General features: G+C 41.6%; 1 protein-coding gene across 1 annotated transcript in view; it reads left to right on the top strand.

The window, feature by feature from the left end:
* The window catches only part of APCDD1 (APC down-regulated 1), a 70,328-nt gene that overhangs the window by 23,041 nt on the left and 26,407 nt on the right, over positions 1-20,880 (top strand). Inside the window, exon 2 of the mRNA XM_068237166.1 lies at positions 14,025-14,205. Within this exon, the coding sequence (XP_068093267.1) occupies positions 14,025-14,205 (181 nt within the window). The remainder of the gene's footprint in view (positions 1-14,024; positions 14,206-20,880) is intronic.

Genomic DNA, 20,880 nt, shown 5'->3' on the forward strand with positions numbered 1-20,880 from the left:
CTGCAGCATGAAGCATACTAATACTGAACCTGCAGCAGTCTGCTCTTGTAGCAGCCTGAGGGCCTCTGAGCACCCTCCGGTTGCAATTTAACATAGGCTAATAGCTGCATTTATAATCACGCTTGTGGCAGTGCATGACACGCAGTGCAGGTAGAGGGCAGCAAAAAAACACCTCATGTCACATCTGAGTGTGACTGCGGCCATTGTCAGATTTCCCTGCATGGGATGGACGCTTCTCCAGTGCTCATGTTGGGCATTTCCAAGTGGCTGGCCGGCGCATGAAAGCAGCAAAGAGAAAGTGAATGCAATGCCTGCAACTACCCATGTGAAAGAGGCCTGTGTACAAGTCTATGGAGCATCACACTGCTGCTTACGCATTTCTCTGTTCATGAAACAGCTGCTTTTTCAATCCCCTGCTCACTAACACTGCTAACAGTTATAATAATGCCTGGCTATATAAAGACAACATTATAAGAGAGCGACCGCATCATTTCCTCATCAATGCCCTGAAGCACAAAACTTTTTCTCCTTAGCTATAACTTTTCAGCGCACTGAAAGCAAAGCAAATCAATTTCACTACCTGCTCCTTTTGATTTGCCCAGTGCTAAGCTGCCTACACTCTGCATGAATTTACATGCAATGTGAAAATGTACAGGCAAGTTTGACCACCTCTACATTAAAGTGTAACTGTCGGGCATAAAATCCAAAAATCAATTCTTTATTTTTATCTGTTAAACAAGTAATAAGGATGCTAATCAGGCAATCCAAAAGTTAAAATCTTTATTAGTTTTCTTGTTTATAAATGATCATTTACCAGTTTACCTGACTCTTATTAGGTACGTTGCCGCAAAAAGGAAGCTGCAGGGCATGCTGGGTTGTCCTTTTTTTTTCTTCTGTACGTTAGTTAAGTCTGAGGGAAAATAAAGAAGCAAAAAAAAAGACAACCCAGCATGCCCTGCAACTTCCTTTGTACGGCAACATACCAAATAAGAGTCAGGTAAACTGGGGAATGATCATTTATAAACAAGACAAGTAATAGAGATTTTAACTTTTGGATTGCCTGGTTAGCATCCGTATTACTTGTTTACCAGATAAAAATAAATAATTGATTTTTGATTTTATACCCGACAGTTACACTTTAAAACAAAAGCTGAAAAAAGTTAAAGCGGACCTGAAGTCAGAACGTTCTTTGTTACAACAGATAAAAATCCTGAAATAAATCTGCAGTGTCTACTTCCTGCTTTCATGGAAGCAGACATATTCTCAACATCCTGTGCTTTCAAATCACAGTAGCTGCTCCGCCGTGCCAGTTAGCTGATACAGCTTAGAGATCAAATTACAGTTGTGATTAGTCGCAGATGAGGGGGAATTAGACAGGCTAAACTCTCTAAATACAGTGGTTTGAAAAAGTATTCGGCCCCCTTGAAGTTTTCCACATTTTGTCATATTACTGCCACAAACATGAATCAATTTTATTGGAATTCCACATGAAAGACCAACACAAAGTTGTGTACACGTGAGAAGTGGAACGAAAATCATTCATCATTCCAAACCTTTAAAAAAAAAAATAACTGCAAAGTGGGGCGTGCGTAATTATTCAACCCCCTGAGTCAATACTTTGTAGAACCACCTTTTTCTGCAATTACAGCTGCCAGTCTTTTAGGGTATTTCTCTACCAGCTTTGCACATCTAGAGACTGAGATCCTTGCCCATTCTTCTTTGCAAAACAGCTCCAGCTCAGTCAGATTAGATGGACAGCATTTGTGAACAGCAGTTTTCAGATCTTGCCACAGATTCTCGATTGGATTTAGATCTGGACTTTGACTGGGCCATTCTAACACATGGATATGTTTTTTTTTTAATCCATTCCATTGTTGCCCTGGCTTTATGTTTAGGGTCGTTGTCCTGCTGGAAGGTGAACCTCCGACCCAGTCAAGTCTTTTGCAGACTCCAAGAGGTTTTCTTCCAAGATTGCCCTTTATTTGGCTCCATCCATCTTCCCATCAACTCTGACCAGCTTCCCTGTCCCTGCTGAAGAGAAGCACCCCCAGAGCATGATGCTGCCTCACCATATTTATCAGTGGGGATGGTGTGTTCAGAGTGATGTGCAGTGTTAGTTTTCCACCACACATAGCGTTTTACATTTTGGCCAAAAAGTTCAATTTTGGCCTCATCTGACCATAGCACCTTCTTCCACATGTTTGCTGTGTCCCCCACATGGCTTGTGGCAAACTGCAAACGGAACTTCTTATGCTTTTCTGTTAACAATGGCTTTCTTCTTGCCACTCTTCCATAAAGGCCAAGTTGCAGTGCATGACTAATAGTTGTCCTATGGTCAGATTCCCCCACCTGAGCTGTAGATCTCTCCAGCTCGTCCAGAGTCACCATGGGCCTCTTGACTGCATTTCTGATCAGCGCTCTCCTTTTTCGGCCTGTGAGTTTAGGTGGACGGCCTTGTCTTGGTAGGTTTACAGTTGTGCCATACTCCTTCCATTTCTGAATGATCGCTTGAACAGTGCTCCGTGGGATGTCCAAGGCTTTGGAAATCTTTTTGTAGCCTAAGCCTGCTTTAAATTTCTCAATAACTTTATCCCTGACCTGTCCGGTGTGTTGTTTGGACTTCATGGTGTTGTTGCTCCCAATATTCTCTTAGACAACCTCTGAGGCTGTCACAGAGCAGCTGTATTTGTACTGACATTAGATCACACACAGGTGCACTCTATTTAGTCATTAGCACTAATCAGGCTATGTCTATGGGCAACTGACTGCACTCAGACCAAAGGGGTCTGAATAATTACGCACACCCCACTTTGCAGTTATTTTTTTGTAAAAAAATGTTTGGAATCATGTATGATTTTCGTTCCACTTCTCACGTGTACACCACTTTGTATTGGTCTTTCACATGGAATTCCAATAAAATTGATTCATGTTTGTGACAGTAATATGACAAAATGTGGAAAACTTCAAGGGGGCCAAATACTTTTGCAAACCACTGTATATACAGGGTGCATTTCTCTATGTTTTCCTTCTGTCCTGTGCAAGATTTCAAGTCCACTTTAAGGCGAGATAACTCATGAGAAAAGTTTAATGCATTAGGCCCTTTATTGTAAAAGAAAAGAAAAAAGACCAACTGCCTTATTCTAAAACTTGTACAGCATTACAGCCATCATTCATCCACTTCGGATTAATATTCCTTTCCCCAGTTTACAGACTGATGCTGAAGAAGGAACCTTTGTCACCATTGAAGTAACAGCACCGACTCTCATTATGCCACAGACAGCTTTGTAACATTTTCATGTCTTTGGAAAAGACGCGCAGACCTTTTCTACTGATGTTCTTTTTAAATAGTAAATTTGGAGGAAAGCATGTGATCATTGGAAAACCGAGACATAAAAGCTGCCGTTAAGGGGAGTATGACTTCTTGTAGAATAAGGAAGAAACGTGGTGTCCTTTGAAGCTGTTAATCTGCCCCCTCCCTCCACTGCTGGAAAATTCCCACTGATAACATGAGAAAGTGGTGCCTGAAGTCATCAGACTGACATATTCGGGCACAGAGAATACGCCTTAAAATACTACTGTATCTTTGCTTACAAGCTTACAGCCAGTTAGTCCATGAAAGATCCTCTTAAGTTGCCTGTGCTATCAGAAGTGCTGAGCTGCATGTGGGTTTCTTCCCCAGACAAAACACGCCTTTGTTCTTTGTATCAGCGGAGATCTCTCTGAGAGCGAACTTGAGACAGAAATGAGCCTTTTATCTTTCACTCCTTGTCATCTTCAAGAAGAGCCAGTAATTATAATAAACAAGTAAGCAGCTTCTTCACCGAAACAAAGCACAAAAAAACTTCAACATAACTAACCTTGTGTTCATCGCTAAAAGCCTGGTGTGGCATTGGCTTGATGGTAATCTTGTTGCAGTGCATTATAGAAGAAAAAGGCAGGAGATTGCTACATCAGATAACACGTACTTCAAAAAAGGGCATCCGGAAATTCGCGTGCCCTGGAAACCTGATAGAATATCTGTAAATTTACTGATGTTCTACTATAAAAGTGTAAAAACGATCGTAAAATATTGTTTTACTAAACCTAAGCCTATTCCTACACTGAGCCCTCCCACTATTGATGTCTAACCTTAACCACACCCCTCCCCACGGCCAACCTTAACTGTCCCCCCCCATCCACAGCTAACCTAACCGCAACTGGCCCCCACAGCTAACCTTAACCATCCCCACTGCCGCAGGTTCCCCCCACACACCTAACCTTAACCCTTCCTCCCCCGCGGCTAACCTTAACCACCTACCACCACCGCAAACAGCCCCCATGACCTAACTTTAATCCTTTCTCTCCCATGGCCAACCTTAACCGTCCCGCTGCAAGTAAAAAAAAAAACTGTAGGTGCCCACATTTCCCCTCCTCACCGATAATTACAATGCGCCCCTTTGGCGGCACCCAAACTTCCACCACTAGTGGGCGCCCAAATTTTCTGCTTCCTTAGATAACTGTCTCTCTCCTTAGCAAAATAATCATTATTAAGGGCAGCCAAGAACTATTTCAAAGAGGTCATTATGAGCTAGAAGTTGATGAATGGTGTTTCCTTCCAAGCAGCTCTTACTGGACAGCATTTTGTTATTGCTGTAGAAGATGGTTTGTCATTCCTGTAGAGAAACTTCTTCAGTCCATATCAGTAAGAGATATTCTTTATGCAGTGTTTAAGTGAAAGGAATCCACTGAAAGTGCACCTGAGATGAAGGTAACAAATGGAATTACACTTACGTGGGGCTTCCACCAGTGTCTTGTAATCTGTCAGCTCCCTCTATTTCTTTCCAGTCCCCTTTGTTAAGCTGAGTGGCCGACCACTGCACATGCAGCGCCTCCCCGATCACTCTCCTGTAGCTGGAAGCATTCTGTGCATGCGCAGTCCATAAGACTTGTAACTGCTTGTGTAGAATGCTCCCGGCCACCGAAGCGTAACGAAGGAGGTGCGGCCTGGAACAGCACATACGCAGTGGGCCACAACCCAGCTGGATGGAGGACTTCACAGCAGCACAGTGGATGGGATCAGGAGGAATTAGAGGGAGCTGACAAACTATGGGGGGGGGGGGGGGGGGAGCGGTGGTCGCTAGAAGAAGCCCCAGGTAAGTAAAAATTACTTTGTTCCTGTAATTTCAGGTTTAACTTAAAGGGAATATATAGGCATCTAAGAAATGACATTGATTTACCCGGGACTTCCTCCAGCCCCTTGCAGCCAACATGTCCCTTGCAGCAGCTCCACTTCCAGCCGCCGGCCGGGGATTCCCGCTGGTGCAGAGGCCGACCTCGCGAGGCTGTCCTCCATTGCGCCTGCGCGAGAGCCGCTGTCAATCACTCGCACGTGGTGTGGAGTGTACTGCACGAGCGCAGTAGAGGACGACCTCGCGAGGTCTGCCTCTGCACTGGCGGGGACCCCGAGCCGGCGGCTGTGAGCAGAGCTGCTGCGAGGGACATGTGGGCTGCAAGGGCTGGAGGAAGCCCCGTGTGAGTAAATGTCATTTTTTTAGAAGCCTGGACACTCCCTTTAAGCTAAGTACACATAATATATTAAAGTTGATCGGTACAAAGGATTTCTGACTAGTGGTGGGCAAATTATCTAGTGTTATGGCTTTATCGGGAGAACCTGATGGGCAAACTGCTTGCAAACCTGTTAATCCCACCTTCAAAGCAGGTTTTCTAACCACACCGTACTGCAACTGTTTGCTGTTGACTGACGGTCACTCCCCCAACTTTCCACTGGCTCACCATCCTGCAGCCACACTGAGCTTCTGACGTCACGGGCCGGCCCATACATCACATCTCATCCACTTCTTTATCCTCTTCTCCGCTTCATCCTGGAGCCATGCTGATGTCACCACCCCCAGAGCATAGAGAGTGGGATGGGTGGGATGGATGGGACTGCGAACCTATTCACCCTGCCCAACCACCACCTCTGTTCTCCACAAATGACTAACATCTGCTAATGATGGGACACATGTATTCCATACATACATCAAACTGGCAACACACAGCGCCCATGATGGCGCATTGAGAAATCACAAAGTGATTCACAGATATATACTTAGCACAATATTATGCTCCAGGTGATGGCTACAGTGATGGCCAGCTAAAGGCTAATGATGCAGCTTTTTGAAAGGTGTCAAAACATGCAGGGATATTTCATAAACCTTTTCCCAACAAAAATCTATATATTGGACTAATCATACTTTTATTTTAACAAATATAAATAATGGTGTTTTTTTTTTTTTTTTTACCTGCTACCTAGTCTTACTTGCATTTAATTAATGTTTATAAAACCTCTCTGTGAGCTGGAATGAGTATAGGTAATATGTTTACACCAATTATATATTTTTTAAGAGGTTTTTACGAATTGAAGAAAATAATGATGCTTCTTTTAAACACTAAAGGGTTATCTATGACTCTGGGGAGCTTGGAGACAAAGTGTTTACACCTACAGTCAGTCAGCACTGTCATTACCCACAGCCTTTCACTGTAAAAGAGCTGTAAAAATGAGTCACCAAAAGTCAGTGGTAAAAATCATGATCTATGAAAACAGCTTGAGATGTGCAAATAAAAGGTATTTGTGGAATGTCTTTGTGAGGGTAACTCAACCATAGGTTTATTACAGAGTTCAGGTGCTCAATCATAGCAGAAAAACAAAACAAAAACTATACCTTGTTGTAAATCAACACAGGTAAAGCCTAACTATAGTATTTATTTGTGTTGTATACATTGATATACAATATAAATATTATTTTGTTTAAAAAGATAAATATTATACTATTAATAGTACTATTAGTGTCCTTTTCCACTAGCGGCAATTGTGATGCTGAATCGCAAATCGCTAGTGATTTTTAAATCGCTACGGTTTGCCTAATAACATAGGAATCATGGTAGGTAATTTCCGCTACTGCGATTTGTTTTTTACTTAAGTGCGATCGCGCCGTCGAGCGATTTTTGCCGTGATTTTGCTATGCAGTGCATTGCATAGCAAAATCGCGATCGCAAACGCTGGGAAAATGTGGAACTTTGCTGAATCGCAATCGCTAGCGTTTAGAGCTAGCGATTGCTAGTGAAAAAGGGCGCTTATAGTTTAGCAGTATTGTTTTCTCTAGGAATTATAATAATAATAATACTATCTCTTAGTATTACCAAAATATATCCTTTTGCACCCCTGTTGAAAAGCAAGTGAAATACCGGTACTTTAAGGAATTTGGAACTAAAAGTTATATTAAGAAGCCCAGTAGCTGACACCACAATTATTATAATTGCTATAAGCAGACTTGATCCATGAAGATGAGATCATCTAAATTTAAGTCCTTCTGTGAAATTATTGGCAAGTACGCATAGTGTGAAACAGTCAATGTCATAACATTTCTACAGATAATTCTTCAGTACAAAGTAACACGGTTATTATACATAACACAGCACAATTACATTCAGCAGTCGCTATGTACTACGTAGTTAGTATATAGCATCTCATATTTAATAACTGAAAGAATTACAATCATGTTTTTTTTTGTTTGTTTTCAAAACTATGGTAATTGTACAAAAAAAAAAAAAAAGTGGAAACATTTGAATGCAAAGGTATGGTATGCACCCGTTTCAGAATCAGCTTTATTCACCAAAATGTGTGTGTGCCCCTGTGTAAAACGTAAATGAAGTGTGATGTTATGCAAATAATTCAACCTCTATATTTAATTGAAAAAAACATCAAAACTGTAACTTTTTATTATCTTATGAAAAATAAGGGCTTATTTTTAATGTGATACCAGCCACACATTTAAGAAGAAAAAATAAAGAAAAAGGTGTATAATGGCAAAGGAAAAAAAAACTCGGGGAAAGATCTCACAAGTCATTGTAAATATGGGTAAGTAAGGGACAAGGCACCATTCTGTAGTGGAAATCACTTCACGGGTTCAGGAACCACAGTCTGTGAACATAGTTTGTCACTGCATCCACAAATGCAAGTTCAAACCCTTCCTGCAATAAAGAACATATTAACATGATCCAGAAATACCACCACCTTCTCTGGGCCTGTGCTCATTTAAAATGGGATGAGGTGCTCAGCTTATAAAAAATATGCTCAGCTAGTGTAGGCTCACTTGTGTATGATACCGGATAAAGGGGAAAGAGACACCAAGAGAAGATAAATGCGTTAAATGCGTTAAAAACAAATAAAATGAAAAAAAAAAAGTGAGGTGGCTTACCTCAATGAAGACAAATTCACACATTAATAAAATTTTATTGCACTGGCAACGTTTTCCGTGAGTGCATACCCACTTCCTCAGGCGCCAAATAGCAGTGCTTACTGTAGGCACTGCTATTTGGCCTGAGACTGTTGCCAGCGCAATAAAATTCTATTAATACGTGAATTTGTCTTCATTGAAGTAAGCCACCTCACTTTTTTTTCATTTATTTGTTCTTAATGCATTTTATCTTCTCTAGGCGCCTCTTTCCCCTTTGCCACTTTGCCCCTGCCACTATTGTCAAGAAAGCACAACAGTGAATGTACCATCTACGGCAGCTGAAAAAGTTTGGCCTACCTCAAAATCTAATGGTGCAGTTCTACACTGCAATCATCGAATCCACCATAACATCATCTATGACTGTATGGTTTGGCTCCTGCTCAGCATTAGAAAAGGGGAGGCTGCAGCGCATCATCAGATCAGCGGAAAGGATAATTGGCTGTAGCTTACCTTCCTTGCGGGATCTTTACACTAGCAGGTGCAAAAAGAGAGCAACCAAAATTGCCTCTGACCCCTCTCACCCAGCTCACTCCATCTTCCAGCGCATGCCTTCAGGAGTAAGATTCCGGTCAATCGCTACCAAAACCTCTAGACACAGGAACAGTTTTTTTCCTCAAGCGGTAGCCATACTTAATGCTGAACCACGTTAGAGCTGCTAGGACTGAAAGTAATCAGCACAGAACTAAACATGAACAATTCTCACATTGCTTACTGCCACTATATTTATATTGTCCTTAACTTGTAATATTCACACTGTCTGTCCTTGTATTGTTTTGTTTGTGTTTGTTAAGCAACTGCCAAGACAAATTCCTTGTAGGTGCAAACTTACTTGGCGAAAAATAAATTGATTCTGATTCTGATCCTGTGCCTTCACCCTCCTTCCGGAGGGGGATCATCCCTCTTTGACCAATTTAGGTCATTTGAGGTTTGCTTTTTATCAAGAGTGCAACCCTTGCCAGCTCCATCTGGTCACCCGAGTAGAGTTGGGGTTATACATCTCCACCTGCTTTTAGTGGTCAGTTGCCCTTCTGCAACCCACCTTTGTGAGTATAATTCATCTGCATATTTTATATACTTCTGGTACTGTGACATACTGCACCATTTGGGCTCCTGTTGTCTCCGTGTTTTCTTTTTGCAGGGTGCAATTTTTATTATCCCTACTTTTTGTCCGTTTGTGTAAGATACGATCATCACACAAATTGATTATGTGAAGATCAGACCACTATCACATGTCTGTTGACACATATACCAAGATGTTGTCTGAGCAGCCTTGTTAATAAAGCACAACCCCAGGCAAACCTTCTGAGAACCTTTGTGGATGGGAAGCAGAGACATGCCTTCACTTAGGCTCTCTGCCCAATTACAGGTGACATGAGGCTACTCGTTGAGTGTCCTTGCAGTGCCAGCTTTTCATCATGGCAGAGTGAGTTATGTAGATCGTGTGATGTATTTGTGTACCCTACTTAGGGTATTTACCAAGGAGATCCTGTCCTAAAAGACTTTTATATTTTGTACAAAGTGATTAAGGTGATGGTGCTAAGTGATCAGCGCAAGTACAAAGCAACCTGCTGTCAGGCAACTGGGTCAGCTCTTCTGAACCACTTTATCTTTATTCCTTGCTGTCAGTTTTCATGCTTGTTGGTTCTCTGATGGTTTCTCTTCTAACAATGAAGCTTTTCATTTCACTTCATTACTACATTTTTTGATACTTGCGTAAAAACAAATTGACGGGGATTTGAGAAACCATTTCTGTTTACTGGAGCATCTCCTGTTACTGGGGCACATTAACTTTTTCAGGCATTGAAGTTGTAGCCAAAACTATGTTATATTTATTTGGGCGAGGTTCACAGGAAGTATTATGCTGCACAACACACCCATTCATGTGCTGCAAACCAGGTTACTGTTTAGAGCTCATAAATTAACTTTACATGGTTCATTAATAACAGCCTGTTTGATTTGCTTTTGTTTTGAGTTGTCAGTGTTACACATATTTAAGTTCAATTATTAAATAACAAAAAAGGCCAATTAACTCTAACATGGTATAAATGCTTGAACTGGGGTATGCAGACAACAATAAAAACTTAATGTGAACCTGAAGTAAAAGTAAACATAAGATAACAAATTAATTGTGCAGTACAAATAATAAATAGAACATTAGTAGTCTCATATTTTTGTTTTTAGCTTTATATATAACACTAGTGACCTAAGTCCATTTAAAAAACGGGCTCTACATCTGTCACCGCCAAACGCACACACCCGCCCGGGTGACCCGCCCCCTGGTCCGTCCTGCGTCCTGTCCCAAATGGCTGTCAGTGCAGGATATGCGCAGTAGTGCAAAAGCACTGGCACAGGGACAGGACACAGGACACTTGGCTTTTTTTAGGTAGGATTGCATCAGACTGTCACAGCGGCAGTTTAGAATTCACACTCTGGCTCACCAATTTTCTTCAAGGTGATCATTTTTTATCTTTGGTTTGTAATAACTTTTGCCATCTGCAATTGAAAAAGTACCAAAAAATAGGGGAAAAGGGGGGATTTAATAATTGCTATTTTTCTAGGGGGATTTAAAGTGAAACCGAGGTACGAGTTATATGGAGGCTGCTATATTTATTTCCTTTTAAAGAGACTCTGTAACCAAATTTACAGACTTATTTTTTCTATCCTATAAGTTCCTATACCTATTCTAATGTGGTCTGGATTACTGCAGCCTTTTCTAGTTGCACTGTCTCTGTAATAGATCTAATCTTCTTTTTTTTGTCAAGCCTTGTCGAGACAAAGAGGAATGCACTGTCTCTGCTGTGATAGGGAGACTTTATGCACGCCCCCTGCAGGCTCTCCTGTGTGTGTATGAATCACAGGCAATGTCTCTGCTCACAGTCAACGTCTCTGCAAGGCTGGTGGAGCTGGGACATTTCAAACAGCTGTGAGTGCAGAGAGATCAGTGCTGAGCTCAGACAAGCAGCTAAGGCAACACATGAAAGTAACATTCCAGCAATCAAGTCACATTTGAGAGGAGCTTCTGCAAAAGGGCACCTGCTCTGATGATGTATTTCCTGTTTGGCACCCATCTTCATTGTTTACAAAAACAATGAATAAAACAGTGATTTTATCACTAGGAAAGCAGCGGGAGCGGCGAAAATGTCACAGAGGGGGCTAGGAGAAGACAACAAACAGGCTGGTACGTTTATTTATGTAAGATTTTCACAGTACAGATTCTCTTTAAAGCGGACCCAAACCAAACATTTTTTTTCATTAATAATGTTTAGTTGCACTACTCTGACACATACAAAGATAAATAAACACTCCTTCAAGCCTATGAGCTTTTCAGTGCATGCTTTTCACCCTTCTCTTTTCATAACTAGGATTATACTGGGGGCAGCCATTAGCAATTCCTCCATTGCCGGACACCACCTACTTCACCAGTTTGCCGGATTTTGTCCCGGAAATTTGAAAGGAAGTGAGGGGTTCCTCCAATAAATGTAAAATATTTTATATTTGTCATCATGCAGCTGAAAAAGGCTGCTATTTATTATTATAATTTAGAAAATAGATTTTATTTCTGAAATCTTGTATTTTTAATTTGGGTCCACTTTAAGCCATACCAGTTGCCTGGCAGTGCTGCTGATACTCTGCCTCTAACACTTTTAGCCATAGCATAGACCCTGAACAAGCATAAGCAGATCAGGTGTTTCTGACATTATTGTCAGATCTGACAAGATTAGCTGCATGCTTGTTTCTGGTGTTACTCACACTACTGCAACCAAAAAGAACAGCAGGGCTGCCAGGAAACTGGTATTGCTTAAAAGAAAACAAATATGGCAGCCTCCATATCACACTTCGGGTTCACTTTAAAGAGACTCTGAAGTGAGGATAAATTCTATTTTTTTACTTGTATTACTATCCCGCTGCAAAACGAGGGGTTTATACCCCCAAATCCCTCTGCAAAATCCACGACTTTCTTGGTCGTGGATGTTGTTCCTCCTGGAGGCAGAGCTATGAACTGTAGCTCTGCTTCCATGCACGTCAATCGCCGCGTGGATCTCCACCTCTCCCCCTCTCTCTGTGAAGACAGATTGAGAGGAGCAGGGAGAGGCGGTGATCAGCCGGGATTGACGCACTCAGAGGCAGAGCTACAGCTATTAGCTCTGCCTCATTCAGGAAGCGCTCCCCGGACAAATGAGAGGGGATTTGGGGGGTATAGACCCCTCATTTTGCCACGGGATAGCGGTGGTTTAGCAGCTGTTATGGTCATTGACAGCAATACAAGTTAAAAAATAAGTTAAAAAATAGAATCTATCCTCGCTTCAGAGTCTCTACTTTAACCGTTGCTATTTTTATTTTTTGAATGGTTATTTCATAATGGCTATGATGTGTATACTACTTGTTTACGCTTTATTATCATGCACTATAATATATGGAGTTTGGGTATATATATATGTTATCACTGCTTTGCTTTGTTGATTCTTTGTTGGCAGAGGTTTTTACTGTACGCAATTTTGAGTTTATATTTTCCATATGTTTGTGTACAAATTTATATATATTTTTTTTAATCAAAATTAAATGTTGAAAAAAAATGGGTGAAATAGTATTGTCAAAAGTATTTTGTTGCATGCTGGAGGCGTAAAAGGGATTTTATGTATAATGTGAAGATAATACCTAAGCAAAAACTTAGGAGAAGTGAATTGGATCGGGACCTCTGCTTTTTAGGGCCCTTTTCCACTACTCTGCATTTTTGCAATCTGAATCCAAAAGCTAACGGATTGCAAAATGCAGGGTACAGTCAAACGAATGGAAACCGGATCGGCCATTTCCATTAGCACGATCAGATTGTGTTCCAATTTTGTCCTGAGCGTAATTGTCATCCTGCCGTATTTTGAATGCGATTGAGCCCCTATGCTGAGGACAGTAGCTCAATCACAATCGCATTAGTGGAAATTAGTTTGAAACGTAATTTTAAAAAAATGGATGCCGTAAGGAGTAATAGGAAGCTCAGATGCTTTCTGACAGGGCTCCTGATCAGTATGTATGTGGCAGGTAGCAGTGAAGACTGATGGTGCATGGTGAACTGGAAGCAAGATATTAGAATAGAAGATAAAAAAGATAGGAATACACAAGAATAGCAAAATAGCACAAAACAAAACACTAGAAAAAAACAAGAACAATAAAGAAGTTTAGAAATGAAAATGCTAGAAAACTTATTTTTAATTAAATATGTATATTTTATATTTTTCATTTCTATTTAAGGTTTAACATCTAACCATTTATTATAAATAGAAAGGGAGTAAAAAAGTACACCTGTGGCTCCCCTTATTGTTACAGAGGTCTACCGGGTTCCAGTACTTTAGAAAAAAGTTGAAATTGTGGTTAATTAGCTGCTTGTGCAGTTGTTTTTTTATGGCAGATTTCTATTGGTTTCCCTGAGACAATCTGAAATATTCCATTTTTTTATCACAAACAGGTATTTTCTAACCTTTGCTACATTTTTGGGTAGTCAGGGGTTGTGTGTTCTATTTGTTCACTGATTACATCAAGTGACATCAATATATTTAATAAAACCAAACATCATGCTCAATAGGCATCTTTCATGTGCCATGTTCTTGGGCTGCCAGTTGTGTTCCAGTTGGCTGATCGGCAGTGACCCTGACCTCTACAGCTTCATTCAGATGACTTGCCTTTGCTGTTTAATACAATTAACTGGTGAATCTTTTAGATTTCTTGTATTTTGATTTTATCTTTATTTTTCCCCAGGATTAGGACATGGATCCAGCATATTGCTACCAGACAGGTCACAGCCCAGATCTTTGGAGAAAAATGCATGGCGAACCTACAAAGAATCCCAGTGTCACCACATGCTGAAACATCTCCACAATGGGGCTCGAGTCACTGTCCAGATGCCACCAATTATTGAAGGACATTGGGTGTCAACAGGGTAAAGACATTTGGCTGTGCTATATATCATATAAATATGATGAGCATTGAAAATATGTGTCCTGGACGAGTATAAACATCCAGAATTAGACAGTTCAAGGACATATGTCCATAAAAGGATATATTCAGACCACACTAGACATTTTAGATCGAATTTATATAGAATTAGTTTTCTTTATGATTCTTGAAAAAAATGGTTGCTTACAAAGTATGTTTTGTGACTCCTGAAGTGTAAGTTCACTAGTGATCAGCTGATCAGCTGATCTTACATATGCATTGGTGAAGCTTTAAAGAGAAACTGTAACCAAGAATTGAACTTCATCCCAATCAGTAGCTGATATCCCCTTTTACATGAGAAATCTATTCCTTTTCACAAACGGATCATAAGGGGGCTCTGTATGGCTGATATTGTGGTGAAACCCCTCCCATAGAACACTGTGAGGACCATGGCGCAGGCAGTTTCCTATCTGTGAACCTCATTGCATTGTGGGAATTAGCTGTTTACAGCTGTTTCCAACTGCCAAAAAAGAAAGCAGCATCTCCTTCCACTGAGATCACCTGCCAACAGTACAGTAAAATTGTCACCATGTGATAAATGTCAGTATGTAAATCAGGGAGAGGAAAGCTTTTACAATGGGCACACACTGACTAAATCATCAATACATAATTACTGTAAAAATTAACTACTTTTTTATTACATTATGTTCACTGGAGTTCCTCTTTAAGTGCCGGATGGTACATGGTTAAATATCCTAGCACACTTTTTCTATAGGACTGTGGGTGATTCTCCACAGTGATTTTATGTTCATAGAATGATCATTGGCAGTTGATTCACGTCTGTTTAGCCAAAAGCAATCCAAACTTGGTATCATCTTTAACCACTTAACGACCGCCTAACGCCGATAGGCGGCGGCTGGTCGTAAGTGGATTTAAATGGAAACGGCCGTTCTATGTCAGTTCACGGAGGGTGTCTCCGTGAACAGCCTGCGAGCCTCCGATCGCGGCTCGCAGGCTAGATGTAAACACGCGGGGAAGAAATCCCCGGTGTTTACAGCGTACGGCGCTGCTGTTGCACCATAAAGGAGATCGGCGATCTCCGGCCTCTGATTGGCCGGGAATCGCCGGCATCTGATAGGCTGAAGCCAATCAGAGGCGGTACAGGACGGTTCGCTGTCCTGCACCGCCCATGGGAAGGAGGGGAGGGAAGGAGAGGGAGGGCGGAATAGCGCTGCGGAGGGGCGCTTTGAGGAGCCCCCCCACCGCAAGGCAGCGGTAGCGATCAGACCCCCCCCAGTAGGACATACCCCTAGTGGGGAAAAAAGGGGGGAAGTCTGATCGCCCACACGATCTGTGCTGTGGGCTGAAAAGCCCACGCAGCACAGATCTGACAAATGTCAGCCGGTCCTCAAGTGGTTAATATCTATAATAATCCCAAATTACAGTGAGACCCATTAAAGGAGAGTAAAGAGATTTTTTTGCATCGGTAACGATTCGATTATTTAATCAAATCTGGTACAAATCAATGCAGCAATCGATTCCTGATCAATGGGATAGAAGATTTTGCTCACAGATCGATTGGATGGAAGATTCTGCTCAATCGTCGTCACGTTGGGCGTGTGTAGCTATCGGCATTCGATTTTGTGACGACTGACACAGCAGCATAGCTTACACTCACCTGTCTACAGTGCGACCTCTCTAAACCCACAGGGCTCTCTTCTCTCCCGAGTGCCTGTATTATGTTACAAATGCTAGAGGTCAAACACTAGAGCCTTCTAGTGGTCATGTAAGGTATGTGCCGCAGTCAAATCCTGCTGAGGTAAAAAAATTTTGGTCCATTTTCAATTTGCATACATTTGCATAATCCTGAATCAACTCAAAATGATTTGCTCATTGACCATCCCTAAATCAGTGTATGGCCAGCTTTAGAAAAAAGAACTGGGGTTCTGGTCTTATTATAGCTATGCATAGAACACAATGGGCCATATGCAATTCATTTTTTCACCTGAGTTTTCTCCTAGGAGATAATTTTCATCTTTTCTGTAAACTAAATTTTCAACACTTTACAATTGAAAAAGTACCCAAAAGTTGATGAACAGGTGCTATGAAATGTATTTTGAGTATTTTCTTGCTTGCTAGTGGCTTAAAAGGCATTTTATGACAAGTTGTAAAAATAGCAACTAGGAGAAAACTCAAGAGAAAAAGAGAATAGCATATGGCCCAATGAGTGAAGGAATAATCTGATTGTACAAGCACAAACTGAAGCATAGCACCAGACAACTGCAATTTAAATGTAAAGTCATGCATTTTGGACGTACTAATGGTCTAGCACCATACAAAATAAATGGGATACAGTTGGGGACATCAAACTTGGAGAAGCACTTAGGAGTACTCATTGACAACAAGTTAAATAATCGTACTCAATGCCAAGCAGCTGCAGCTAAAGCTAACAAAATTTTGGGATGCATTAAAAGGGAAATAAAAACTCGAGATGGTAGCATAATATTGCCCCTGTTTAACTCTCTAGTAAGGCCACGTCTGGAATATGGAATTCAGTTCTGGGCACCACATTACAAAAAAGATATTGCCGTTTTAGAGCAGGTGCAGAGAAGAGCAACAAAATTGATACGTGGGATGGAAGGTCTCACTTATCAAGAAAGGTTAGATAAACTGGGTTTATTTAGTCTAGAGAAAAGACGCCTTAGAGGGGATCTAATTAACATGTATAAATACATCAGAGGGCAATATAATAGCTTGGCGGATGAGCTTTTTGTCCCTAGGCCTTCTCAAAGGACTAGAGGACATGATCTGCGCATGGAGAAAAAACGTTTTAGCCATTTATTTAGGAAAGGGTTCTTTACAGTAAGAGTGATTAAGATGTGGAATGCATTGCCACAGGAAGTCGTTATGGCAAACTCTATACCTGCATTTAAAGGGAGCTTAGATGCTTTCCTTGCGTTGAAAGACATCCATGGCTACAATTACTAGGTAATGCCTAATGATGTTGATCCAGGGATTTTATCTGATTGCCATCTGGAGTCGGGAAGGAATTTTTCCCTTTAGGGGCTAATTGGACCATGCCTTGTAAGGGTTTTTTCGCCTTCCTCTGGATCAACAGGGATATGTGAGGGAGCAGGCTGGTGTTGTACTTTATACTGGTTGAACTCGATGGACGTATGTCTTTTTTCAACCAAAATAACTATGTAACTATGTAACTATATGTAATGATCGCCACAGATTTGATCTAATCTAACCATGAAACAAAAACAACTGTTCAGAGGCTTCAAATTTGATAATTAAAACTGTATGCAAAGCTGCACAGTTACAGGCACATACATCATATATTTTATTTTTTAATTTCAAAAGTTCGGTTTAAAAGGTAATATTTATACTTAACATTAACCACTTGCCGACCGCACGCTTATACCGTGCGTCGGCAAAGTGGCAGCTGCAGGACCAGCGACGCAGTACTGCGTCGCCAGCTGCAGGCTGATTAATCAGGAAGCAGCCGCTCGCGCGAGCGGCTGCTTCCTGTCAAATCACGGCGGGGGGCTCCGTGAATAGCCTGCGGGCTGCCGATGGCGGCTCGCAGGCTAAATGTAAACACAAGCGGAAATAATCCGCTTTGTTTACATTGTACGGCGCTGCTGCGCAGCAGTGCCGTAAGGCAGATCGGCGATCCCCGGCCAATCAGCGGCCGGGGATCGCCGCCATGTGACAGGGGACGTCCTGTCACAGGCTGCACAGGACGGATAGCATCCTGTGCAGCCCCGATCACCGGGGGGACAGGTAGGAGAGGGAGGGGGTGAATGTCGCCGCGGAGGGGGGCTTTGAGGTGCCCCCCCCCCCGCCAGCCACACGCAGGCAGGAGAGATCGGACCCCCCCAGCACATCATCCCCCTAGTGGGGAAAAAAGGGGGGTGATCTGATCTCTCTGCCTGCACCCTGATCTGTGCTGGGGGCTGTAGAGCCCACCCAGCACAGATCACATAATACAATGCTGGTCCTTAAGGGGGGGGGGGGTAAAGGGTGGGTCCTCAAGTGGTTAATCAACATTATTATTTGCAGAATTTGTTTTGCACAATTTTTGTTTTAGTTGAGCTTTGACCAATCATTTAGATCTTTTCGGTCCATGCAACCATAAGTGTGGAGAGAGTGCTGTGCCTGGGAAACCACTAAAGAGAGTTGACATGCCAGTAGACACCTGAATGCTTCAGTATTAGGATAACAGACCATTGTAGGTCTTCTGCTGTTCAAAAACTTCTCAACCAAACAGTAACTGATAAAATAGAGATGTATTTTCATTTTCATTTAGAATTCTGTAAATATTGGTTATTAACGAAGTTCATAAGTTAAGGGCTGTGGATTAAATGCAAACCCTGTAGCCAGTCACCCTGTACATGTATAATGTGAATAAACGTTTTCAGTTCTGTCAGATTCATGTTAGAATCAGTTAAATCTGGCAGGACTGAAGTGAGCTGTGTATACATTCTCCTCTACAGCTCAGTTGAACACTGCCTTTATTACTGTTGATTAAATAGCTGTGCAGCCTTTGGCATCTAACATGTTTAGACGTATAGACTTATTGCCATAAGTGTACATGAAAAACAATGAACCATAGTGGCCACCACTGTCAAACTCCCAAGCTGCCATGTCTGCAGAACAACCGCTGAGTAATCATGACACTGTCTTAGCGCTTTGCTCTGGGTTGATGATTCCTGTGTCCACTCATGAGCCTATAGAGCTTCGAGCCAAAACAGGCAGTCTCCTGTTTTCTTGTGGTCTGGCTGTGGACACACTAGGGAAACCTGTCTATAGAGAGTTTCCTCACTGTCTGGCTTTGGAAGTACTTGGCAAATTGTGGCTGTTTCTTTTACATTTATATTTAGCATTAAATACATTCATTCCTTATGAGGCTGGAGTTCACATGTTTAATTTTTGATGTCAGAGCAGGCTCTTTGGAGACTTTCTGAATGTAAACCTAAACCCTTCATGCTCTGCGGCCATTAATGGGTATGGGATTTCATTAAAAGCCGCAGTTCCCACAACTGACATGCCACTTACAGATCATATAAACATGCAGATGTTATGTTCCAGAGAAGAATTTACTATTGTGTTCTCCAAACTTGTTTGAGAAAAAGAAAAATAATCTTTGATTTCTGTGGTTGGTAAAAGGTAAAATAAAACTGAAGGTCTCCAAAAATTCCCCCAAAAAACTCACATAAGGCCTTCAGAAGATCTTCAATGCCTTGTTTTTTATTGCATAATATTGATTGTCAGTTGTGGACTTGTTTGAAGTGCCCGGTGCTCATTTTAAACTATATGTGGACATAGTGTGAATGTGATACCTGTAAAGTGTAAGCAAGAAGTTTTAAATCAGGATGATACCATTTATTGGCTATGAAGTGTAGGTAGAGGGGTGTAAACCATTTATTGGCTGTAAAGTGAAGGTAGAGGGGTGTTCAGGTCACACAACTTAATTTCTTGTGAGAACACGCTAGTAACTGTGACATTCAGAGGGCTCTAATATTTACATAATATAAGTACTACCTTTGATTCAGACACTTTGCTAACACCCATCTCTTTCATCTTCCCAGCCATTTGGTTTGAGTGTCACTGTCATGTGTAGACTCAATACCCAATAGTGAGTATGACAATGTGACCAAGGGAGGGATTATCATGAAGTTTGCATATAAAAGCAACATTGGTTTCAGCTCTCCTATAGCAAAGAAGTTAATTTTAGTCTAAAGCTTTGTACACATGCTAGATGGTTCACGGACAAGGCGAGTGGTGGGGGCTACCTCTGCCAAGAATCTATCGTGTGTATGAAGACCCTGTTGTTAGTGTAGGCCGGGGCCATTGTTCTCCCCCTAACCTAGGCAAACAACCATTTTGTACAGAACTTGGCCCCAAAATGTCACTTGAGCAATCGAGCCCCTTACCCTGCGGGCAACTGCACTTGTATATTTGTGTAAACTCCCTAAAGCAGTCTAGAAAAGTGTAATTTAAATGACTTATTTCAGTTACTGATTTTTAGCCTTGTGTGATGTTAGCACTAAAGTCTCATAGGCACGCTAGATAAAGTAATTGGAAAAAAACTATCCATGACCAGTTAAAAGACAGCGCAAAGATATGAATAGATAGCAAGCAACAATGCATCATGGGCTCAACTAACAATCTACCTTGGCATATCTGTTCTAGTGATTTTCATTCATGTGAGACCACAGGGGCTTAACAGTGGCCTCCATGACTGGGGGGAAAAGGCCACTCTTTTTCACAGAGGAAGGGGTAGGTAGAACCTAAGTCAGGCGTTCTCAGTCAGGGTTCCCTTGAGCCCCAGGGTACCCTGATGACATTGCAGGGGTTCTGTGGCATTTCTCCCTCCGGTGAGCCTGGCCTCAGTGGGCGGGGTGAAAAAGTACTTCCTTGGCTCCTCTTAAGAAAGAAAGCCTAATTAGGGCTTAGTAAAATAAGGAGCGCTGTAAAAATAATCAATATGATAAAGAGGCAGTATTATACATTCCCTATTAAAGGGGGGCACAATAACTGTGGGAAGTATAATAAAAAGCACTTAACACAAACTACTATAGTAGGGAGTACTAAAGAGGAGGAACACAAAATGGGGACTAAACAAGGGGGCTATTACAGTTAATAAAAGTTTTTAGCCAGACATCCTTTT

The sequence above is a fragment of the Hyperolius riggenbachi genome, chromosome 5 (genome assembly GCF_040937935.1).
Source record: "Hyperolius riggenbachi isolate aHypRig1 chromosome 5, aHypRig1.pri, whole genome shotgun sequence".
In the NCBI taxonomy this organism is placed as follows: domain Eukaryota; kingdom Metazoa; phylum Chordata; class Amphibia; order Anura; family Hyperoliidae; genus Hyperolius; species Hyperolius riggenbachi.